The 25,419-nt window shown below is 42.2% G+C and overlaps 1 protein-coding gene across 13 annotated transcripts in view; it reads right to left on the bottom strand.

The window, feature by feature from the left end:
- EPHB1 (EPH receptor B1) overlaps window positions 1-25,419 on the bottom strand; it is a 334,289-nt gene that overhangs the window by 196,147 nt on the left and 112,723 nt on the right. For all 13 annotated transcript variants that reach the window (XR_014168172.1, XR_014168173.1, XR_014168174.1 and 10 more), the window contains one exon: window positions 22,172-22,236. Coding sequence is in view for 6 of the 13 variants with exons in the window: in XM_081910347.1 (XP_081766473.1) it covers window positions 22,172-22,236 (65 nt within the window). In the remaining 7 variants the exon portion in view is untranslated. The remainder of the gene's footprint in view (window positions 1-22,171; window positions 22,237-25,419) is intronic.

Genomic DNA, 25,419 nt, shown 5'->3' with positions numbered 1-25,419 from the left:
TCTGAATGCTTTAGTGACTCAAAAGTTAATAATGCTTCTTACCTACTTAACTGGGATAGAAGTTAAGATAATGGGTTTGTATGTTCAGGTCCTTCCCTAGATTAGTGTTTTTTTAAAAAACAGTATTTTTGACTATTGACTATTTTCCAGTATTATGTAAAGAGGTTGTTTTCTGCATATTTATTCTGCATATCTCGGGTATATATGCTCCTCAAACTCAGGAACGACTTGATTTTTAAACTTTATATTTTCCTGTCTAAACACAGAACTTTCCTAATGGCCTATCTAAATAAAATTTGTTATTCTGTTTCATATTTGACAACTTATCCCATCCAGGATCTATTGCAAGTATTTTTTAATCCTAGGGACCATAATTCAAATAATGTGTGAATATCAGCCTTGAGGAAAGAATAAGGATTTGGCACCATACTATTTCCCTAACTTCCTTGGTATGATTCACTGGGGTGGGGGTGCAGGGTGGTATAAATATATGGGTAGATCTTGATGAGGCTGCAGCCTGCCCAACACCATTCTTGATTTGTCTTGGCTCATCACTGACCTCTCACAAGGCATGCTCTTTAAATATCAAAATCTGGTCTTCAAAACATTACGCATCTGCCAGAGCCTCCCTTAGAGCTATGATGTGCTTGTAAAGGGACTTGCAGTTTTCCAAGTGGCAGATCAGATATAATGAACACAATTACAATAAAGGGGCATTAAAATAAAATAAGGATGGAGATTATAATGATAGAAATAACACTTCCATGAGGATTTCACACTGTCCTCCCAACCACACAGGAAGAAGGGGTAGGCAGTTGTCCTGCAGGGCTGGACCAATAAGTTTTGCCGGCTGAGGCAGAGCAGAAAATGCTGCCCCCTGCCCCTCCCAGTCAAAGTGAACATGCACAGAGTTGGTTTTGAATGAATGTTTTATTTCAGACTAGTACCTAGAGCAAACATAATACAAACTGCTACCAGCCTCCTACAGGGTCCACCAAAACCAAAGATCTTGGGTTTGCCCAGATATAAATATTTCCCTTTAGCTGTAGTGTTTTTAGAGGGTTCTTGATACAAGCAATAAATCGAGAGTGAACATTTTACATCAGAGAAAAAAGGTTCCACAACTGTTATCAAATCTCATCCAGACATTGTGCGAACATTCAGCCAGTAGCCTTACGTAAATAGCTAGTAATTTGTCTGAAGAAATATTTCATGTCAAGTAGAACGTATCTGTGAGACTGACAAGAACGCTGACCATTGTACATGTAGAGTGGATGGGGTTTAATATAGACACTGACATTGATCATCTATCTCTAATAAATATTGATAATCTATCCCTAATAAATAATTTATCTTATGAATCTAAATAACTTGGCACTTCTTCTCAAATTCGGTAGCATGAATTGCACTATTTAAAGTATTAAGATGTTTATTAAGTGTGTCCCAACTAATTCACACTTCAAAAAAAAATCTAGTAAAACAGTAAAAACATCAATATTTGTACTTATATTCATTTATTTTTGTTCTGTTTTATTTTAAACCTTTATAACCCACTCTTCAAAAAAAAAAGCCTTTCCCATGGTGGGTTACAAAAACAAAAGCCATAACAGACTCAAACATTAAAAACAGCAGATAAAAATAGAACATTTTTTAAAAAATAAGAAACCATCTTCAGGGAATAAAATTTCACATTTTAAAAGGTCTTGGAAAATAAAAAAGAACTTTGCCTGGTGCTGAAATGACATCAGAGCAGGCGCCAGGTGAGCAATAAAAATAACTTAATCAGCAGCACCAAAGGAGAAGCAGTCTAAAGATCAAATAAAATCAGAAAAACAAAACAATAAAAGAACAGCAGCCGCAGATCACCCATTAAATTCTTGGGGAATAAAAAGGGCTTAACCAGTTGTCTAAAGTGATAAAAATGCTAGAGCCACCTGAGTTCTTCCCCAGGGAGATAGTCCATAACCTAGCCTTTGCCAACATGGTGCCCTCCAGATATTACAAAACATGTGTTGTAGTGCAAAACATCTGGAGAGCACCAAGTTGGTGGTGGTTGGCCTAACCTGTTTGTCCCCCTAATAACATCTCCAGGTTTGAGGGGCCCGTGGTATTTCCCCAGATGTTAATGGGGGATTCCCCCATTGAAGCAGGTGGCAGGTAGCCCTGTCCTCTCTCTTAGCTCCCTCTCCAGTTTATTTCCGCCAGCTGCAGGGGTGAGAATGAGGAGGGTGGCAGTTGCAAATGGCTGCCACTGAAACTGCCCACATGTGCCAAGCCATACTATATAGAAGAAGAAGAAGAGTTTGGATTTGATATCTCACCTTTCACTCCCTTTAAGGAGTCTCAAAGCAGGTAACATTCTCCTTTCCCTTCCTCCCCCACAACAAACACTCTGTGAGGTGAGTGGGGCTGAGAGACTTCAGAGAAGTGTGACTAGCCCAAGGTCACCCAGCAGCTGCATGTGGAGGAGCAGAGACACGAACCCGGTTCCCCAGATTACGAGACTACCATTCTTAATCACTACACCACACTGGCTCTCATATAGCATTATTCAGGGCTTTTCTAATGCTCACATGACACTCAGCAGTCAGCGGACACTCAGGGATGTCAGCAGTAGTGGGATCTTGACAGCTGCCCAAGGATGTTGTGGCAGTGGCCCCAAAGACCGCAATAAATGTGGCAATGTGTACCCCTGTAAATCCTTGAGTGTGCTTCTAAGAGAGAACTTATGGTAGCCTGGTACTTTATGAAACTGGTGATTTTGCAAGTTGCCACCCCTCATTGGGGCAGAAATACAGCTAATATGTGAACCACAAAGATACAGCTCAAAGCTAGAGCATAAGTTGCTACATGGTGCAAATGGCTACACGTAACACAAGTTCCCAACATGTACACTAACACAATGTAACAGAACACGGTGGGAATCAGTTTTGCGGAATGATCTGACTGTAACCTATTGCTTTGCAATAAACAATGTTGGACTCCTAACTCCTCATGTTTCTGAGCTTTATTGGTGTAAACTCAGGAGATAAGCCATTTTCTGGCTTACAACCCTTTGGTGCCATGACTCGGATTCGAACCGAGGTTCCTGCAGCCACAATGCAGAGTACTAACCACTATACGATCATGGCTTAAAACAATGTCACCTTGGGCGCCACCACAGAAAAGGCCCTCTCCACAGCCACTGTTGTGGAGGGTTGAGGTGATTAAAAAATCAATCCTCCTGTCAGACTGGGAATATCCCCTCACTCACCCAGTTTAGGATATTCCACCATCCTTCAGCACAGTTTCTTTTCTTTCAGCAAAGCTAGCAGCTCACATATATGTCAAACAAAGCTTTAATAATAAAGAAAACTGTAACACAATACTATCTAAGAGGAACTAAAACAACATGGTGAGGCAAGGATGACAGTTGGTCTCTCTAACTGAACTTAACACATGAAGGGAGGGGCCAATTCCAGAGCACAACACAAAAGCCCCGCCCACCAGATGCCAGACATTCTACTATTCAAATTAGGCCCCAGTGTTTTTCTTACAAGGACACCCAGAGAAAGGGCCCTGAAGGCAGATTCATATGGAAGAAAGCTGTCCCTTTGTCACTCAGGTCCTGAGCCATTCATTCAGGACCTTGAAAGCCAAAACCAATATCCAAAAAAGCCCTTGAAGCCAATAGAATTTTTTTACCTGGGTGAAAAATCAACAGTTAACAACAGCAGCAACAAAAAAACCCTTTTGGTTCAACATGTCTACCCACATTCGCTCAAGCTCCAAAATGCCTGGAAATTGCAGCTGTTGAGGCCTATGAACAGAACCTTCCAGAAGTTTAGACATGTGCTAAGATGCTTTTCCTATGCCACAGTTTATGGTTATAAAAGGAAGATGTGATTCATATATATATATGGCAAGTCTCCCCCTTTTTTTGCATTCTAACATAAAGTTTGACAATTTGCTTATTTGTTATGACATTAATACCCCATGTTTACTCCAAGGAGCTCAAGTTGGCCTCCTCATTTTGTCCTCATAACGAATCTGTGAGGTATAAAAACCTAGTATTTGCTATAGACCCAAATGTCCTCCCAATTTCTCCTTAAAATGACAGGCTATCATTCAGTCAATGTACCCTTAAGATAGGTCTATGACTGTGACCCTATAATCAGTCTTGTGTATCCTAGTTACTAATCTATCTGCCATATTCTGTACCAGCTTGAGTTTCTGAATAGTCTACCCAGGATAAGCTTGCCATACATCAGGAAAATTCCTGGCACGTCCTGGTTTTGGGGTGTAAAAATGCAAAATGTTGGGGGGAACCTGGATGTATGGCAATGCGATGGAAAAAGCAGCAGAAACAACTCTAAAAGCTTAAAATAACTATTTTGGGGAGAGGAGATAACTGTAACGAGGCTATCTCCAATCAATTATCATGAGGGCAAGTGGACAGGAAACACCAGCAACCTACCAACTGAATCTAGGCTCTCAAAGAGGAGACTCATCCAAAGAACAATTATGCAAATGTTAACATTAAACATTATTTCAGTCTCTCTAGCCTCAGTGGAGCTGCTTGAGTGGTAACAGTTAAATGCAAAAACGGCAAAAGAATGAAGGCACTGCCGTGCTAAAAGACTAATTCATTTCCTTGGGAATACTAATACTAAAGCACAGAGATGACGTGCCTTGGTATCTCATTCTAAAAACGGTCATGGTTTATACTTTGGGTACTTTTGTGCTATGCAAATGTCTGTGCAATTAGCATTTCAAGAAAAGTTATAAAACGCTTCCAAAGGACAATCGTTTGGGATTGCCACCACTGAAGAATAGCTTGTGACAGAGCTGGATCGTTTTTGTTCAAATCATAATGAAATGCTAGCAAATACGAATGTTTTATAGTCTGAATTTAGGACTTTGATAATAACTTGGGTTTTTAGTTATACTGGCTGCCGTGGGTTTAGGAGGGGTTTCAGATGCCTCTTGCTCAGGCACCAAGATTATTTGGCAGGCAATGACTTCTGGCTTAATCTACCTCTGTAAATTGCTCAGTGATCAAATTAAACAAGGAGAAATGGAAAACCAGGACAAACTTTCAGTTCCTTTTTGGTCCTTCATGTTTGTTTTTAATTACTTTTTGCTGTTTGTTTTTGATTTCTTTTTGCTTTAACTTGCTTTTAATTTTTTTATGATTTTATTGTCTGCTTTTATGTTTTGACATTGTTGTAAGCCACTGTGATATATTTTTTATGATACAGCAGTTTGTAAAAACTTAAATAAAATAAATTTTGCCTCTCTCATCCACCCTAAAGAACTTGTTACTGCAAATAAAACGTAAACGTGCTCCAAATGTATATCCTCATCCTCATCTGGATGCACACAGAAAAATTGCATTTGAACTCAGAAGGTCATTTGTCTATTTGGCACAGGGCCAGACAAGTGATATTTTACTTCCTGAGGTGAAGAAGTAAAGGGCTCCCGCTCCCACAGAAGTCAAGGTACATAATTACCAAGGCTGCCCAAGTTTCTTTGGCACACGAGGCACAAAATCTTAAAAGCCCTTCTTCCTGGGAGTAAAAGACAATAATAATAAATTCAGTAACTTACTAACTTGTTGGTCATTCATGACACCTCAGAGCAGCTGCCTAAGGATATTGCCTCACTCTGTTTCACTGTAAGGTCAGCCTTGGATAGAGTTTTCCAGGCCACTCTTTAAATTGTAGCATGTTATTATTTATTGGGGGGGGGGAATTGGCTGGGTTCAGAGAATGCATTCATGAGTATTTCCCCCTCACAGGTTAGAGAGTCTTTTGGGGAGGCAAACCTGTGCTCAAATAGTGTATACCTGGTAATATCCCCAAACAGAATTCCCCTCACGTTAGACCCCAGGATGATGGGAAGTAAATGGCAAATCAGTTCTCTTTACTCTAAATCCCAACTCCTGCATATTTGCTGCCAACATGCTCCCTACTTGATGTGGCAGGCTTACAAGAACAGTTTTTTTTGCATAGTACAAAATGGTAAGGTCTGCTCTTGCTGGAGAATTGCTGTACATATCAGTCTGAAATCTGAAAGGATTCATCCCCTCAGAATGGGTGACCATGCCTACAATTGGTATCCAATGCTATCAGAATGTAATAAATAGATACAGGGCTTTTTTTTTCAGCCAAAACGCACTGGAACACAGTTCCAGCACCCCTCATGTAGGCACCATTGCCATTATAAGAGAACAAGGGAGGTGTTTGTGGTGAATTCCGGCACCTCTTTTTCTAGGAAAAAAATGTCAATGTTGATGAACCCTCAAAGGGTTCCCTCTAAAGGACTGATCTGCCTGAACCTGAGCATGTTCAAACCATGGTGCAAACTTTGCTTGCAAGTTACATCCACTTATGTGATAAGGGAGAACAAGTTATAGCCAGTTTTTTAGATTCCGCATTATACTAGATGTGGGTGAAATAGAGGTTTGAATTTAACGTAACAGATTTAGAATCAAATAAAAAAATAAATCAGAATGGACAGAGCAGACCCAAAAAAAACAGATCAGGTCACTATACCCACCCAGTGAATGAAATACCCTCCCCTGGCATTCTACTGTAAGTGGAAGACTGATGGCATCAGGAATAAATCCCACAAGGAAACATTAGATTAGCATTTTCAAGCAGCAGGCTAGTGCACCTACCCAGAGATACGCACACCAGCCTGCCATTTGTCCCCTATTGTGTCTTTGGCCCCTTCATTATTTTGGAAACATTCTTTGCAAATTCCACTGGAACTGATTTTCTGAAATAAATTCATTTATCTACAAGTACTTCAGAGCCACACCAAAAAAACCTGTTTTTTAAAAAGCATGTTAAATGCTACCACTTTTGTTTAGAAGGAAAAGCAGCTATAGAACCATGATTTGGCCGAAGGCTGTCTGCCTGTACCCCACCAACAAACACACACACCCCAGACTGCTATTTGCCCCAGAAAGTGTTTTTACTATAAAAATCAACTTCAGGAGCAAACTGCAATCAAGGTGGATCTTCAGCAGGAAACTGGTACACTCCAGATAGAGTGCTCACAGCCCTATAGCTGCTTTTTATTTGAAACAAAAATGACAATGGATAATAATAATTTAATAATAATACTCTTATTATTCATACCCGCCCATCTGGCTGGGTTTTCCTGCCAGTATGCTGAGTGTCATTAAAGGTAATATGAAGTTTGGCCCCAAGGGAACTCATGGTAAGTTCAAGAAAATATATTCATTTCAGCACAGCTCTGGACTTTTTCCATCCTGCTGTCGAAATTGTTATTGAGATGTTCCACTGAATATCAGAAAGGGCATAGGATCAAACTCTGAAACATTCATTTGAAAAAGTCCTGATGAAGACTGGAAAAGTCAGAGTGGACAAAAGTGTTAACGTCGGAAGTGTGGTCATATCAAATGAGGCCACAATAAAGCCCCTCAGGCTGAGCAACTGGGAGATTGTCAATAATTTTTGCACAGTTGCCCAAGTAAAGTGGAGAGGACAGAATCCAAATTGAAAAGAATCAAGAAAAGAGAGGTTACAAAAAAATGAGACATCAAATGCAGGCAGTTCACTTCAAGAACTCAGTGGTGCGAAGGGGGGGTGAGAATGATATGTGATAATAGCTGGAGTGGGAGGAGAAGTCATGTTTGAGGATTGGATATAACCTGAATTTTGCAATGATGAAAGTGGATGACTAAATGCAAATCCAGAGGTGAATTACATTGCACCCAAGATGTGCAGTACTGGGTGTCCACCCCAGATGCCTAACTAGTCTGCCCGCCTATCCGTTCTTCCCTTGACTACGGCTGCATTCACACCATACATTTAAAGCACCACGTCAACAGTAATGGCTTCCCCCAAAGAATCCTGGAAATTGTAGTTCATTGAGCATGCTTAGAGTTGTTGGGACGCCCTCAGAACTCTCATTCCTAACACCCTTCACAAACTACATTTCCCAGGATTTGCTGGGGGAAGCCATGACTGTTCCAAGTGGTATAAGAGTGCTTTAAATATATGGTGTGGGTGGAACTTTAAACACAGCCACCGGTGCAGGCACAGCCAGAGGTCTCCGGAAGAGAATGGTAGGCCAAACTGTACAGAATAAACCATGTTAGTGGTACAAAGATTCCCCACCCCCCTTGCAAAAAAAGATCAGTCTCTAGAGTTCTGTGGACCTCAGCAATCCCATGTTTGCCTTTTGCCAGGCCTGCAAATGCCCCACCCCAAACTCCTACCTGTGGCAAAACCCCAGAGCCATTCGGACAGCTGCCTCTACTATTGACACTGTAACAGTGACAAATGCATTGTTCCGACAAGATCACTTTAAATAATTCACAGGGAGCTGGGGATTAAGACAGTGTTTTTCCCTGTCTCTGCTGAGATTTAAAACACTTCCAGCTGGGAGATTTAAAAGACTATAATGGACTGTTTCTTCTCCTGGCTCCCCTCCCCTTCACTATCCCAAAAGCGAACTCAACAATAACACACACACAGAAAATGTCAGAAGGGGAGAAGGAGAAGGTGGGGGGGAGAGAGGGGGGAGAAAGCTTGGCTGGTAACCATGGCAATATCAGGCACACTATTCAGCTGTCATTATTCCAAAGGTTCATACATGTCATTATCTAGGACGTCAAATAAAAGCTGCCTATCACTCCTGTCCTTCAAAGATTGAATAAAAACAAGCTACGGGACGGACTAGACTAGAGGGTGTCTCCCTAACAGTGGGTATCCAAACAACATCTTGGCACCCAAATAAAAGAATGGGAGAGAGAAATGCCTCTTAGCGTGTATACTTGTTCATTCTGGTCTGGATTCCTTATTTGGTCATATATGGTGTTTATGACAGATTATCAACATTAACTCTTACAAAAGGCAGCTAGGATCCAAAACCATTTAGGTGACAAATGTATTGGGAATTTTGCAGGACAGAACTTGTCTGCCTAAGCAAGAGATTTGTGTAACTCAAAGCCTTGATTCTCCATCATGTATCTATCTGAGGTAAGATACAATCTTGACTCATTTCAGACCCAAAAGGTACAGTACATATAACATTCCCCCCCCCCCATGAGGTTAGGTGTGAAAACTGTGCAAGAGTTTGATTTGCTCCTCATGCATGCACTGGGAAATGACTGTGCCTTAGAGCTTTAAACCATATGTACATCCTGCACAACAGGTAACCGTTTCTTTTCCCTACGTGTACAGGGTCTATGTAGGAAAAATACCACACATCAGTCTTGATTACCCAAATGCAATCCTTACACATTGTGATCTGGGTCAACTCTCCCTTGGTGTGTATATCTATACTGAGCTGAGCCTGAACCTGTCACTAAAAATACCCATCAAACTCTCACCATAAACAGCAGACCCCTAAAGGTCTCTGGTGATTTGCAATTGACCCTGCACGAGACATGCATTAGATTTCATTCTCCTCCCTTTCAGCTCTTATGCGGCCATGTGGGCGGGGGGGGGGAGTAGTTGGACATGGGAGTCATGGATTCATATAACTTGCTCAGCGATGGGCTCCTTGGGGAAGGGATTGGGCTAGCTGCTTGCTATCGTCTCAGTATCAGTTCCCCATCTTGTAAAATGGGGATAAGCCTATCCCTACGGGTGGTTGCTAAAGCATGCAAGATACGGATTCACTGTGCACATTAAAATGCTATCTAAAGATCCAATATTAACCTGTGTTTGCTTCACAGGGTTAGCACGAAGAGCATGGCCAAAGAGCTACAGATGGCAGGTGAAAAATACAGGCATATGAAACAGCAAGCGGGGATTATAAACATGTGCACCACTGAACAAGTCAAGAACGCTGCAGACCAGTTATGTAGAAATCTCCTATGCCAATCATCTCTCTCAAATGCAAGGATATAATCCTCCATTAGCACACCAAGCCCATCCTGCTGCCACTAATTTACACCACATGAGAATCTAGCCTCTTGGAGCTAGTTTCTCCTTTAGCAGATGGCTACACTGATCTGACTGGCTTTTTATTATTCTTTTAAGAGAATAATTATTTCCCAAGGCTAGGTGATGCTGCTGTGTTTCACTTAAAGACACAGATGTTAATTTCTATTATAGTCTCTGCAGGCTGCATTAGGTTTGCTTGAATCAGAATGGCCATCAGAACGGTCCCTACAATCCTTCAGTACACCAAAACCAGTAATATATTACAACATAAAGCAGGCACACATCAGCCATAGTGCAGCTGCAAATGTGTTACAGAAAATTCATCTTCATGTCCCGCCTGGGAATCAAGCACTGCAGACTGTCCAGCTTAGACAGGCACCAATGTTGCATGAAGCAGTTAGGAATGGGCTCTTAACATGCCCCTCTGGCCACTTTAGGTAAAGAGTACAAACATGCAAAGCGGGCAGAGTTTTAAAGTACATCCATGTGTCACAAATTCACCTCTGGGTTGATTCCCCTTCTCTACCTTGGACCCTTGTGTGTTGAGCATGAATTCCATGTTCTTTGAGGCCAGATGGTGATTGGGTGAAAGGAAATTGGTACAATGTGTTCAGTGGATTCTCATGCTGCTGAATTCACCAATTGATGTCTCCACATTTAGCCACTGTAGATTTGAAATATTGACGTTCAGCAAATGTGATTTTTGGAACAACAGCTGCCATGATCAGTCTGGTTGGGAAGGGACCATAGATAAGTGGCAGAGGAATTGTTTTCTGTGCTGAAGACCCCAGATTCAATTCTTGATGGGAAGGACCTTCACTTTATACCCTGAAGAGCAGGATAATGCTGAGCTACGTCAGGGCTGACCAAGACATTTTGCTGCCTAACACAGAAGAGCAAGTGGTGCCTATCCTCTTTTTTTTTTTTTAAATAGTTTTTATTGTGTTTTTTCAGACATAGACAGAAAAAAGAAGAAAAAAGAGGAAAAAAACAAAAAATAGGCAAAAAGAAGATAAAAAATTCATAACCCTTCCACAACTTATTTCAACTTTCTATCGAACTTCCCCGCATCTCCCGCACAATGCATTCTTAACAATAAATTTATCAGCAAATTATAACCTTGTTTCATGTGTTTCTTTTGTACTTTCAATTGCAGTTTAAGTTTAAATCCCTTATTGCTCATTTACTCTAAAAACAAAACGTATTATCATTTTTAACATTTAAACTTTGATTCTTTCAATAATGTTATCCAATTTCATAAATGTTACACACTCATTGCTGGGGCTAGCATTTCAAATTATGCGTCATTTTAAAGTTCATATAGCTTATAAAATTTTTGCAGATAGTTCTTAAATTTTTTCCAGTCCTCCTCCATTGCTTCTTCTCCCAGGTCTCGGATTCTGGCAGTCATTTCGGCCAACTCCATATAGTCAATCAGTTGCGTTTGCCACTCTTCCAGTGTGGGCAAATCTTGAGTCTTCCAATATTTGGCGATCAGAATTCTTGCTGCCGTGGTGGCATACATAAAAAACGTTCTATCCTTCTTTAACACCCTTTGGCCGACAATACCCAAGAGGAAGGCCTCCGGTTTTTTAGGGAAGGTGTACTTAAACACCTTTTTTAACTCGTTGTAGATCATTTCCCAGAAGGCCTTCACTCTTGGGCAAGTCCACCAAAGGTGAAAAAATGTTCCTTCAGCTTCCTTACACTTCCAACATTTGTTATCAGACAAATGGTATATCTTAGCAAGCTTGACTGGGGTCATGTACCACCTGTATATCATTTTCATGATGTTTTCTTTCAAGGCATTACATGCCGTAAATTTCATACCGGTGGTCCATAACCTTTCCCAGTCTTCAAACATGATATTATAACCAATGTCTTGAGCCCACTTTATCATGGCTGATTTAACTGTCTCATCCTGTGTATTCCATTTAAGCAGCAAGTTATACATTCTCGATAATACCTTGGTCTTTGGTTCTAACAGCTCTGTCTCAAGTTTCGATTTTTCCACCTGGAATCCTGTTTTTTTATCTAACTTAACAACCTCGTTAATTTGGGCATAATGAAACCAGTCTTGCACCTTATCTTTTAAGTTTTCAAAGCCCCGCAACCTCCAATTGTCACCAATTTTTTCTATTAGTTCCCAATATTTCGGCCAACCGGCCTCCATATTGGGTTTTTTCCGCGCCTTGGCCTCCACTGGTGATAACCACCTCGGAGTCTTACTTTCCAGTAAGTCTTTATATTTCATCCAGACCATAAAGATTGCTTTCCTGACGATATGGTTTTTGAACATTCCATGTGTTTTTGCCTTGCCGTACCACAGATACGCATGCCATCCTAACGAATTGTTAAAACCTTCCAGGTCTAGGACATCTGTATTCTCTAATAAGATCCAATCTTTCAACCAGCAGAAGGCTGCCGCCTCATAGTATAACCTTAAGTCCGGCAAGTGGTGCCTATCCTCGACTCAAGATGCATAGTACCCAAGGCTGGCCAAGTTATTTTGGCATCTGAAGTAGAAAGCCCCACAATTGCCTCTCCTTGGGAATAAACAATACAATATTAATAAATTAACAATTTGCTTCCCTTTCAGAGCACACAAAATTAGCAACCACTTCATTCTGCCTAATGATAGGGCTGGTCCTAGGCTAGATGGACAAATATTCTGACTTTGAATAAGGCAGAGTCTGGAGTTCTGTAATAGGTTATGAGCTACATAGTAAAACATAAATGGGTTCTTTGGCCTTGCTGATTCTCACACTTGTGTGTATGAAAGGGTTAACCTGAGCCCTGAACTCAAGTTACCAGAGTGAGTGTGGCTTGGCAGGCCCACAGCAGCCTGTGTTCCCCAACCACCTCTTTCTTTTTTCACTTCATGACTCCAGGAACAAGCAATGAAGGAGCCATGTAATTGTCAGCATCGCCCTTGAGCCAGTGTACCAACTGGACTCATGCACTACAGCCCCGACTGGGCTAGGCGAGCTGGGTAGCACTGCCAGAGACCTCCTTTCCCACAGGAACTGGTCACAGTGCTGTGGACTCACAGCTTGGAGCTGAGAGCACCGGATTCACTGTCTCAATAATGCAGTCGTTGCGCAGCAGCGTTGCGCAGAGTTTTGCAGAGTATAAACCACTCAGAGAGCAGCTCTGTAAAGTATCTTCTTTTATTCTATAACTACAGCTATAATACAAACTATATACAGAGCTGAATATTCTGAGCATACATCAATGCTACTCTGAGTGCCTGCAGCTGCTCTTAGCAGCAATACTATCTCTTAATACTATCTCTTGCACTCACTCTCCGACACACTGACTGACTCTCTCTCTCACACAGAGACTCACTCACTTGACTAATTAAGTAGAGAGCAGTACATTGCTCCTCCTCTCTGTAGAGTCAGCAGAGACCTCAGGAGATGATCAGGAGATTCTTGGGTATGGGAGGGGTGAAATCTCCTCAGTAATGGCTCCCAACTGTAAGAAAAAGCAAGTGAACTGAATCTCTCCAAAAGGGAGATTTTAAAGCCTGCATCTTTGCTAACTGAAGATTGCACAATCCTTTTTGTAAGAGAACCAAGTTCTTTTCCTTTTAAAGTCATTTGGAACCTTTTTCACCTTCATTTACTGCCAATGAATGGAGACTTGTTTGCTGTAACTTCTGGAAGCTGAGTATAATATCCACTTATTTACAAAGTTAAGTGCCTGTGATTTATTCTAGCCTAAGAATTTTCATGGGGAACATTTGTTTAAAGGTGGATGTGGGCAGAAGTAAATCTAGCCAAGTTTTAATGTGCTTAGGGCAATTGTTGTGAGAGAGTGAGGATCTTTCTCCCCCAAACCTTTCTCTCCCACAGATTATTCGGATCCTCTCGGTGGTTTTCAGTGCCATTGATCATGGTAACCTTCTGGGGTGTGAATAGGAGCCATCATGCTCTAGTGAGTCCCCTCTTACCTGACAGGTAAGCTCCAGAAGGGATGCTATAAGGAAGAATAGAGTTTAGTTCTGCACTATGCACTATGCCTTTTATACCATTGGGCTAGGTCAGGCATGGCCAAACTTGGCCCTCCAGCTGTTTTGGGACTACAACACCCATCATCCCTAGATAACAGGACCAGTGGTCAAGAGATGATGGGAATTGTAGTCCCAAAACAGCTGGAGGGCTATGCCTGGGCTGGGCGGTGGGGTGGGGTACAGAGCTCCATTTAGTCTCCCATGCTATATAATTTCTACACCAAACTGCTGTCAGAGGTCATGGTGAGTTTTGTAGCAAAGGGCTATCAATATGCTGATGACATGAAGCTCTATTTCTCTTATTTGTTTGCTCTAGGAGAGGCAGTGGAAATGGCTGCCTAGAGTCAGTAATTGGCTAGATAAGGCCTCATAAACTGAAGATTAATTCAGACAAGATGGAGGTACTATTTGTAGACATTTCCATTGGCCAAGCAGATGGTGAACAACCTGTTCTGGATGGATATGCAGCTTGGAGGTGCTATTAGACCTGGATCTCACTCTGAATGTCCAGCTGGCATCAGAGGCATGAAGTACCTTTAATCAGCTTAGGTTGGTATGCCAACAGAAGCCGCATGAAAACAGAGGCAGCCTAGCCACAGTGTTCCATGCCCTAACAACACTTAGGTTCAATTTATGCAATGCAATATATGCAGGGCTGCCTTTGAAAACTTTTCAGAAACTTCACTTGTTTTTGGAACACAGCAGCCACCTGGTTAACTGGGACGGGTCTGAACATATCTTGCCTAAGAAATCTTCACTGATTTCCATGCTGGGCCATATTCAGTGAACCTGTTGCACTAGCAGACACGAGTGTAGATTTCCTCTAGCACAATGGGAATCCCCCACCTCTCCTCCCCCTATGCACATACAGCTCATCCCCAAATCTGCTCTGGGGAGTTGGACGGCTTGGGGAGGGGAAGGTTCTACCAGGAAATACAATTTAATGTGTTGGCTTTGACACAAAGTCCTAAACAGCTTGGGACGAAAATTTCTGAAGGGCTGATTCCTCCGCTTTCTAAGATCAGCTACAGATGCTCTAATTGAAATATCCTTACATTCAGAGGCTGTGTGGCATGTGTTCAGCAACAAGACTTTCTCTGTGTTGGCACCTATGCTAGCACCTTTACCACAGACACTCTTATAGTGCTGACCTGGCCATCCTTCAGGTACCTGGTAGCAATGTTGTCATTCTCATGAGACTATGTTGACTGACAGGTACTTCTCTAGTAAAAGCAGTTATTCAAATGTTGTTGCTTTTTCATTTCTTATTGTACTGATTTTCATATTGCTTTTAATAACTGCTACCCTTCTTAGAGGCAAAAAAGATGGTATATAAAGATATTTCATAACCATGGTGTGGAAAAATAGTGTGGAAAACCAATTGTATGTGAAAGAAACAACAATAAATCCAGAGGCAAGAAGGTGGAAAGAATGGGAACTTTTGAGACAGCAGAAAAAACTTGAGAATTTGAAGGAATGGTTAGAAAAGAGTAGTAACTCCCCGTCAGTGACTGCATTCTGTGATTGTGCTACATTGTGTTCAGTTTTATAAGAAAGAGCCTCAGAGCCCCAGATTTGTTCACTCTCTCCATCTCCTCCTGCAACCTCCACTTCCATTTTAGTTTAACCACAGTTTAGCCCATCTTCTGAAACCTAAACTGTGGTCAGTCCTAATCTGGGTTTCTTGAAACTGGTACTTGATGCAGCAGACTCTTGTTCATGAAAGCTTATAACAAAACTGTTATAGCTTAAAGTGCTATGGCACTCTCAACAGCATTTTTGTATGCTCTTTCCAGCGATAAAATAATTAACTTTCCTGATTTTTGAAGCAATGTGTTTTTCCCAGAGCACTCCTCTGCTTCTGCACACACATCCAGCTTGCCAGATATTAAATTATTAATGAATATTATTCATTTTCCTGCTTTTATTAGTTTCATGTTCAGACACTCAATTTATATGCATTTGCCTTTTCTCTGCTCTTACCTTACTGCTGTGCTCTAATATTTGCCACCTTTTTCCTTTTCCCCCCATAGGATATATTTACTATACATTGGGGGGGGCATTTATCGTTTTCTATTCATTTGGGCACTTCTTAAGATATACTAACCAATTTTTGTATGATGTTTCCTGAGATCAATGACTTTTCATCTGTGTTTGAATGCCATGTTGAATCAAGATGGCTGACTAAACCTTTGAAAAGTGCACCGGGTTTGTGGTTTCTTAGAATTCTCCAGCAATGCTGGCTTCAAGGCAGCTAAGAATACCGTATTTTATTTTTAAAACAATTTGGGTTTTTTTTCCTTGGTGAAAGGCACATGCCCAAATCAGGCATATGATTCAGATATGACAGGAAACTACATATAACTGAAGACCTCCTTGCTTGGTGTGGAACTCTGACAATGGTAGGAAGAAGAGATGGCTCACACAAGCAGAAGTGTTACTCATGTCTCAACATATTAAGCTGCTTTTCTTCATTCCACAATCAATCTGGTGGACTAGCCACAAAACCCAGTATTTTCCCCTTCTTTCAACAGGGACCCTCTCCATCCCTCTCCCTGAACCTAGCTAACAATAGTGTAAGAGATGAATTATTTTTCCGTTTCTGTTTCCCTTTTGATGGCTGCACATAATCTGGTTACAGTCCTTACCTAGGGAGATATATCCTTGCTATTATTGACCAATTAGATTCCACCTGAAGTCCAGACCCTTTTATGATCATTAACGTCATGTAAGGAATAGCTGGAGTTCTTTCCCTGGATAATTAAGGGCCGTTTCAAATGCAATTACCCCCTCAGGATGCTTGGCCCCACCTTAACTATTTCCGTCCACAGCAACATGACTAAATGATGGAAGAATCTGTCTTATTAACAACAATAAACAATATTTACAATAACTGATCCCTAGGGGTAGCTTTTTAAGCCCATGAACATAACACCCCCTCCTATCTGCACAATAATTTAGGTGAACTACTTGGATTAAGGGACGTGGGTGGTGCTGTGGTCTAAACCACAGAGCCTAGGGCTTGCCGATCAGAAGGTTGGCAGTTCAAATCCTCGCGACGGGGTGAGCTCCCATTACTCAGTCCCTGCTCCTGCCAACCTAGCAGTTCAAAAGCACCTCAAAGTGCAAGTAGATAAATAGGTACCACTCTGGCGGGAAGGTAAACAGCATTTCTGTGTGTTGCTCTGGTTCACCAGAAGCAGCTTAGTCATGCTGGCCACATGACCCAGAAAAACTGTCTGCAGACAAATGCCAGCTCCTTCGGCCAATAAAGCGAGATGAGCACCGCAACCCCAGAGTTAACAGTAGGGGTCCCTTTACCTTTACCTTTACTTGGATTAAAGCCAGTTTAAAGTGAGATCTCAGGGTCATTTCTGATGTGATGCTGAAGTCCACTTCAGGCATTCAGTCTATACATGCAAGAGCAAAAGTGTGTAGCAGCATAGGAGCAACATGTGCCAGCTCTGACCCCTAAGCTGGTTTAGGGGCATCATAAGATGGGCACCCTACAGTTAGCAATGGCTGTGGCTGGGAAAGGTGGAAAAGAAAGAGGCAGTGGAGGCAGCTATAGCAGTGGAGGAAGAAGCTGTGATAATATGCCTCTTGCCAGGACATGAAGCTCTACCAACCTCCAACAACGCCAGGTACTGGTTCTAGCCCTGCTAATATCCATGCATCCAACTGAAATACCTAAGAAAGGGAAGCATATACACACTCAATTCCCCCCTATTCCATTTTCCCTTTGAATTAGCTTTCTTTGTTGTTGTTTTTCCTCTCCTCTACCTGCCTCCCCCCCATGCCCCCTTTCCCCCTCATATCATCCATCTGCCTTCCTATCTGTTCTGCCTTCTAGGTCTGCCTTTCTTCTCTTCCACTGCAGCCTCTGACTGTGTACAGAATTGGTCTGCCGATCCATATGTTTGTTGCTAGATACCATATTTATCTATCCACCTGCTCTGTCTTTTGTCTGCATTCATTGCCATCCCGTTGACTACGCATTTTCCTGGCAATTTCTCTCTCTCTTTGAGATAGCAGCAACAAGTTCTGTTTCATGTCACAAATATTTTTTTCCTCCCCAAAGCAGTAGGCAAGGAAGTGATGTTCCCTCTCCATAGTCATGGTGCGTACAAGGAGACAGAACACTCTTAAAGCAAATTCAGGTTTCTGCCAAACGCGTAAAGAGGGAGATTGGGAATCACAGGAGAGATGCACCAAGCCGGATCCACTCTCTTCCCCTGCCACGACACAGCCTTCTCTGGCTTATTTTTTCTAATGCAGATTCTCAGACACGTTTCTGGGGCACTTAGGAGAAAAATGGCTTCAAGGGAGATGTGGGAGGCAGAGAAAGGGAAAAGCAAGCCAGGCCCACAGTTTCTTCCTTCATGTCCCGCACAACCACTGTGTGTGCAAGGAAACATACACACTGCTTTTTAGATGTTTGATGGAGACTGGTTCTCAGACATAGGTCTCTGCCAGATGTATAATATGGCTCACCAAACAGCAGAATTAGACACTTCCCCGTGCAATGCATAACTATGCAGAAGTGGTTCACCCCAAGGGCTGGATGCAAGGGCATCACTGCTGCTTACCAGGAAGGAAAGGAAGGGAAGGAGGTGACAGTGAGATTGGAGATTCACAGGCACACTGGAAGGAGTGCTGGATTGGCATTATCTACGCCAGCATGGTGTAGTGGTTAAGAGCGGTGGACTCGTAATCTGGTGAACCGGGTTTGCTTCCCCACTCCTCCACACGCAGCTGCTGGGCGACTTTGGGCTAGTCACACTTCTCTGAAGTCTCTCAGCCTCACTCACCTCACAGAGTGTTTGTTGGCGGAGAAGGGAAAGGAGATTGTTAGCTGCTTTGAGACTCCTTAAGGGGAGTGAAAGGCGGGATATCAAGTCCAAACTCCTCCTCTTCTTTTTCTTTTTCTTTTTCTTCTTCTTCTCCTCCTCCTCCTCCTCCTCCATCCAAGAATGATTCCAGAGGCCCCTTTTAGAGGAACCACACCCAAAGTGGCCCAAAGGGATGAAATATTGCAGCAAAGTGAGATATTGCTGCAGCAACTATCAGCCACATCCTTTGAGGTGCAATAAAATTATGTACAGAAAAGAAACAGCTGCAAAGGTCAATTAATAGGAACGATTCATTTCCCTCTTGTTAAGAGTCCTTTTTATCTTCGCTGCTTTGGCACGACTCTCTGTCTCTCAATCTTTCCATTGCTGACAAAACAATTGTCTCCAGCACAGCCTTCTCTCTCTCCCCCCCCCCCCGCAGCTAGCCCTCTATCACCTGTTTAAACCTACCTATTAAGGCAGAGACCATCTTTCTCACTGATCTTTTTCTCATGCACCTGTCCCTGTCTTTGTTGATCACTTTCACTGTCAGGGGAATGAGAGTCGGGTTATTTTATGCTCCCATTCTTCAAATGCACCTATTGTATAAAGAAGATGTTTTAAGTGCCTGAAGGTGGTTTGTTCCTCATTACTTCATAGAAGTGACATTAATAGCCAGAGAAGAGCACTGCTGAGTGCAATTATGAATGGTGTTCAGGTACGAAAGCTGCTTTGAGCCTGCTAATGTTTCCTAATTATAATCCTTTAGGTAGAGAGTGCAAGAGAGACAAGGAGGGAAGAGAGAGGGCTAAACATTGACTTATATACATGCTCCGTTCACCTAAGGGGTGGCAGCAGCCAAGGAGGTAGGGGCAAGTCTTGGTCAATTCCTTCTGAAAGGCAACAGGCCCCTGCGAAGCTGAAACTGACATATTGAGCCGATTGACACTGTGCAGCTAATACTGATGTATCGCGCCAAAGGCGCATGGCAAACCACAGAAGAGCATGAATCCTCTCCACATGGACAGCTACCATGATAAAGCAAGCAATCAGTCAAGGCAAACTGCCCAGAACCAAAGGCCTAGGAAAAACAAGAACATTTGGTTTACAGACTGTCTGTCGTGTTGACAATACCAGAGGGTCTAAGGGGTGGATGCAGACGGGGGGCTTAATATCGCAAATGAGCCATTGGCAAGAGGGTTTTGTTTGTGTTTTTAAGCATTTGTCAGCTTTTCCACAGAAAGGGAAAATCCAGATTAAATTGGGGTGAGAGAGAGACTGAAGACTGGCATTTTTGATGTCCTGACATCACGTGGACACTGTGAAAGGGTTGCATGCGTGAGCAGCACCAACCCCAAAATAAACACCCATCTGGAAGCCCACTTAGAGGAATCCTTGAGATGTATGAACATACCATCTAGACTTGCCAGACCAACCGCGGGACTCATACTATGGGATAAAACCAGGGAACCACATACGCTGCTTGAAGCTGTATTGGGTGGGTTGGGGGCTAAAAATGGCTTGAAAGACAAAAAACGTTTCCTCCGCACACAACCTACTGCAGCATCTCACCCCACACCAATGCAGCATTTTGATATATGCAGTTGCATGTAACACCAAGTATACACCTTCAAAACAGTTCTACATTTGCGCACAAACTCTCCAACAGACACGCAGCGCAAGTCTATGGCTGGCTCACTGTGTTCAATGGTACTTCTTACTCCCAAGTGTGCATAGGACTGCAGCCAGGACTAGGAAGCTGCTCTTCCCCAAACTCACTTCCCACTCCAGACTTCCATCGTCTTTGTAAACACACGATATTCAGTTCCACTGTCAAACCTTCTTGGTATCCTGCATTTCCCATCAAAAGCATGGGCTCCCTATTCCAGATCTTCCCCTAGTCCCAAATACTTGGCTCTGATACCTTCCCTGCCACCTACGAAGGCCCCTACCCCTTTCAATTTATTTCATTTCATTTTACTTGTGTGACAGGGCTGCCTGTTTGGAGGTGTAGTTGCATGATTATTTTCTTGTCTGGTTTTTTGGGGGTGGGGAGTGTAAGTGGTTTGTCTGTTCTTTTTGGCATGGCCAGATTTTCGTCGGCGAAATGAGTATTTTGTGGTGTCCATGATAGTTTCTTAGACACCCAAATGGTCCCCCAAGAGGTGGGGACCCTGCCCTAGTACACACTCTGCTCCTCTCTCCAGTCTGAAAGCAGCATCTCCCTCCCGCTGCACATAGCAATACGTGTGAAGGAATTCCCCCCAGCACCCAGGGTGCATTGCAAGCTACAAAGGAGCATGCAGAGTGTTCCCTGCTGAGCTGTTATTTCCCTGCATGGTTATATACACAGGCAGGGGGTGACTCACTGCTGTATAATAGGATCTGGAGCATAAATGCAAAAGGTGGAATTGGCAAAAAGTTCAAACCAGCTCCCAGGCAGCTGTTTGCACCGCCCCACCGCTTCCCAAATGCACACAGTGTGTCATCATCAGAAACTGGGATTCATGGGGGCTGCTGATATCTGAGTGTGAGTAGGAAAAACAGCCCCATTGTGGGATGTGGCTGGGGGTGGGGGTGGGAAGAGAATGGAAAGCTTAACATAACTGACTTCCCACATCAGTGAAAGATCATTGTGTTGGGTTGGCTGAAAGCACAGCACAGGCAGTTCCCAATCTGCCTCCACTGTGCAGAGAGGTGGGCTTGAAAAAAGGGGGCTGCACACCTGCCACACACAGCCACTCTCAAGGAAATAGGACCATATGACAGTCAAGTCTGGCAAGGCAGTGAGTGTCTCACATATTGCTGCATCATGCAGCCCTACGCAGCCAGAGGACCTGCCAAGGGAGTTGCTGATTATTATCTGGGAATCCAAAGAGCAAGTGGGATTTCTTTTCATTCCAAATTCTTTTTTCAACAAAGAAAAAAATAGCATCCTGATGACTGAGACGTGAGTCAAGTTCTCATCATATATGTCACTTTGAATGTTTAAATATTATTGACAGCCCACAGCTTCTTCTGAAATATTTTTTAAAAAAGAATTGTGAACCAGCCCCAAATCATAAGCTTATATACTCTCTCTCTCTCTCTCTCTCTCTCTCTCTCTCTGTGTGTGTGTGTGTGTGTGTGTATTTAATGGAAGAAGAAAAAACATTCCACCCATTATAGCAGTCCACCTGTTGAAAAAAAAGATACCTAATATTGTTTGCATAAAATGAAACTTGTTGATTTTGCCATTGTCTGGGTCAACATAAAAAAGAGAAATTAAGTCTTTTTTAATCAAGGGTTTTCATACAACACATTAAAACCGACATATACATGAAATTATTACCTACGTGAATAAAAAAAGAGAACAACCCCTACCAGATCTTCTAACAACCAGCGGACACACAGGAACATGTCAAATATCCACTTACCCCTGAAGGTGGGTTTGCTGTCCATCCAAGTTCAGCTGTGGCTGTCCGAGTATCCATTAGGGTTTCTGAAGTCCACCAAAAAGGAAAAAGAGAAGAATTACTAAGCAAATGAGAAGTTGGAATAAAATCACAAACACACTACAAAGATGTATCTGGAGATATATGTTCATTCTAAACCCATAGAAAATGATCACTGTTGAAAGTAGACACAAGTTTAGGCGCTTACCTCAATTTAGGAGTTTGGCTACATAATAGCAAAGAGTTTCTAAGCACTTTAAAGAATGCTCTTATGGTATGTGCTTTCACAGATTAGAGTCCACTTCACCAGGCGCATCTAGTGAAGTGGACTCTACTCCATAAAAATATCTGGCATAATCAATTTATTGGCCTTTATGATGCTACAAGACTCTTGTTTTGCTACAACTAATAGCTACCTCTGTGGAAGTCAATGCAAAATGTGCACATTCATTTAGTTCAGAGATTTCTCTATTTTCAGGGTCCAGTATGCTCTCCAGACACTAGCTAAGGATTATTAGGTTTTAAAATAAAGTTGGCATCTCCCACCAGCAAGGACTTTACAGATACAGGGAAGAATCCAATGCACTTGTTCTGTTAGCACAATGATTTCCATGTTCACAATGGAACTCCCCCTCCTCTCCCTGTGCATGCCCCCATGCCCCTCCCTTAATCTGCTCCAGAGGGTTGAGGGGGAACTCAGAACAGATTTAGAGGGAGAGGAAGCTAAACATCTTTGCACTGATGAAACAAGTACAGTCATACCTTGGCTTACAGATGCTTCAGGTTGTGTTATTTCAGGTTGCGCACTGCACTGAACCTGGAAGTACCGGAATGGGTTACTTCCGGTTTTCGGCACTTGCACATGCCCAGAAGCGCTAAATCACGACTCGCGCATGCGAGTTGCGAACGTGCTTCCCACACGGATCACGTTCGCAACCCGAGCATCCAATGTACATTGAATGAGGCCATCAGATGAGAGAGAAGCTAAAATATCCCTCAAAGGGTCAGATTGGCAGCAATCTTTTGCCTTTCTAGAATGCACACAAGACTGCAGTATACTGTAGGGTGATTTTGTATTTATTTATTTTTTTAAAAGCTTACTGCTTCTTTTATTTTTAAGTTAAACTGTGCACGATGTGAGATCCAGACTAAATGAGTTGCTCCTAGTTCACACAGAATGGGCTTAAGCTGAAGGAGGGTAGATGTGGCTGAGAATTAGGAGAAATTTATGTACTGTAAGAGAAACTTAACAATGGAATCAATCACCAAGAAGGTGATGGGCTCTCACTGGAGGTTTTCAAGCAAAGGATGGACAGCCACCTGTTGAGGATGCTCTAGCTATGGACTTCCTTCATGGACCAAGTGGTTGGATCAGATGGAACAACAAGACCCCCTCTAACACTGTGATTCTATGAAATCAATAGGGTTTAGATCATGCCATAGTGAACTTGCCCCATTGCTTCCAGTGGCAACTGAGTCCAACTAACTGAGTTTCAACCCAATTGCTCTTTTGCCACACCTTGATTTAAAGGAACTAGAGTAAAGTTGATTGAGGGACTGAACCTAACCAGAAGACAAATGAATTTTGACCATCGACACCCATTTTATATATGCTTAAATGCAACTGAAAATCTGGATGGCCTGGAAATTGTTGCCAGTCACTGTGGGCTTCACCTCTATGTGACTGAGTTCATGCCGCATTTTCTCTACATCACTTCAAACACAAAAGGCTGAATTGCAAGGAGGACCTGACCCTGAGGTTGGGTCTTTTAGTCAACACCGCCAAATAAAGTATAGCCTTGGTGCAGAGAGCTGAAGTACATAGGTGTAAGATGCTAAGTAAACCCCTTCCCCGCAAAAAATAAAAATAAATTCAATGGATCAGCTTAAATTCTAACACTTCAGTTTAACAGGGCTGTTGATTGGTCAATTAGGCACCAAAATAATTGCCAGGCTTCAGCATTCAGCACCCTTTTGAAAGTGTAGTCCAAGTAAAGGACTCAGATTCCCTATTATCTTAAGCCCATATCTCCATTATCACATCTCTAACATTTGAATGTTACATAATTTTTAAAAAAAGTGGAATGTAACTAGCATAATGAATTCAAAATGCCAGACTAGAGGATATAAATATGCCAGTTACTGTAGCTCTATTCCCAAATTGCTTTGTTTTGCCCGGCAGTGAAGAGGATGGATGTAGTCAATTATTGGCATTTCCATGAATAGCTGGTGGCTGACTGACCAAATCTGTAATATATCCCCCCCCCCATTGTCTATATTGGCATCTGCTAGATACATTGATTTGTTGGTTATATGTGTTGCCCGTGCTGGCAAAAAATCAGAAGCACCAATATCAAACAACACTATTAGGATGTGTTGTCAAATTTTATTTCTTTAAGCGAGGATTTTTGGTGTAGTTTTTTGTTTAACAAAAAACAAATATTGTTGATATTTTCCCAGGCTCTCGTTTTTAAGAGTAACAATAATAGCAACAACCAAAACATAGACAGACAGATGGGGAGAAAAATCTTCCAGGTTTTATTTATTTGTTTTCAACAGATTAAGTTGCTTGTCTACTGCAATTCCACCAAATGTTAGAAAAAGGAAATTACAATTGTCACCAGCATCTGGTCAAGCAGTTCCCTATTTGTCCTTCCTGTGCATTTCCTCGCTTTACACCTCACAGCTTAGAAAGCTATAATCTTTCAGATCACCACCTTTCACCCCAAGGCAGAAAGTTTTAAACTTTGTGAAATCATCCACATCCTTCTAAGTGTACTTCATTTTAAGCAGTGTGCTATCTCCCTCCAAACCAACCTCCCGGCAAACCCTTGTGTCTTCCTTCAATGCATTACCATCTTCACAGTCTATTTGTTATTCAGACTCAAGTAACCAGTGTTTTGTCAGTAAGGGATTTACAACACCACTCTCCCCCTTCAGTAATCCCCTGAAGATGTGGCTGCATTTGGGCAGCATGTTAAACTGTGGTTTATCAAAATGGGAGTGAGCCTCAGACTCACATGCTCTCCCACTATTCCTCCAGAGAAGCCATAATGAGGTAGAAGCTTTTGCTTCCATTTTTTTTTTATTAAACAGAGACTGTGACATCATCTGAACCCAACCAACTATGGTTAATTTTAACTGTGGTATGGTTGAAACCAGCAAACTTCAATAATTCTGAAACTGGTTTGCTTCAACAAAGTATAGTTAAGATTAACCACTGCTTAGGG

Source organism: Podarcis melisellensis (assembly GCF_964234715.1).
Source record: "Podarcis melisellensis genome assembly, chromosome: 5".
NCBI classification, from domain to species: domain Eukaryota; kingdom Metazoa; phylum Chordata; class Lepidosauria; order Squamata; family Lacertidae; genus Podarcis; species Podarcis melisellensis.
Note: the sequence above shows the minus strand (reverse complement) of the source record. Positions and strands in the feature narration are given on the sequence as shown.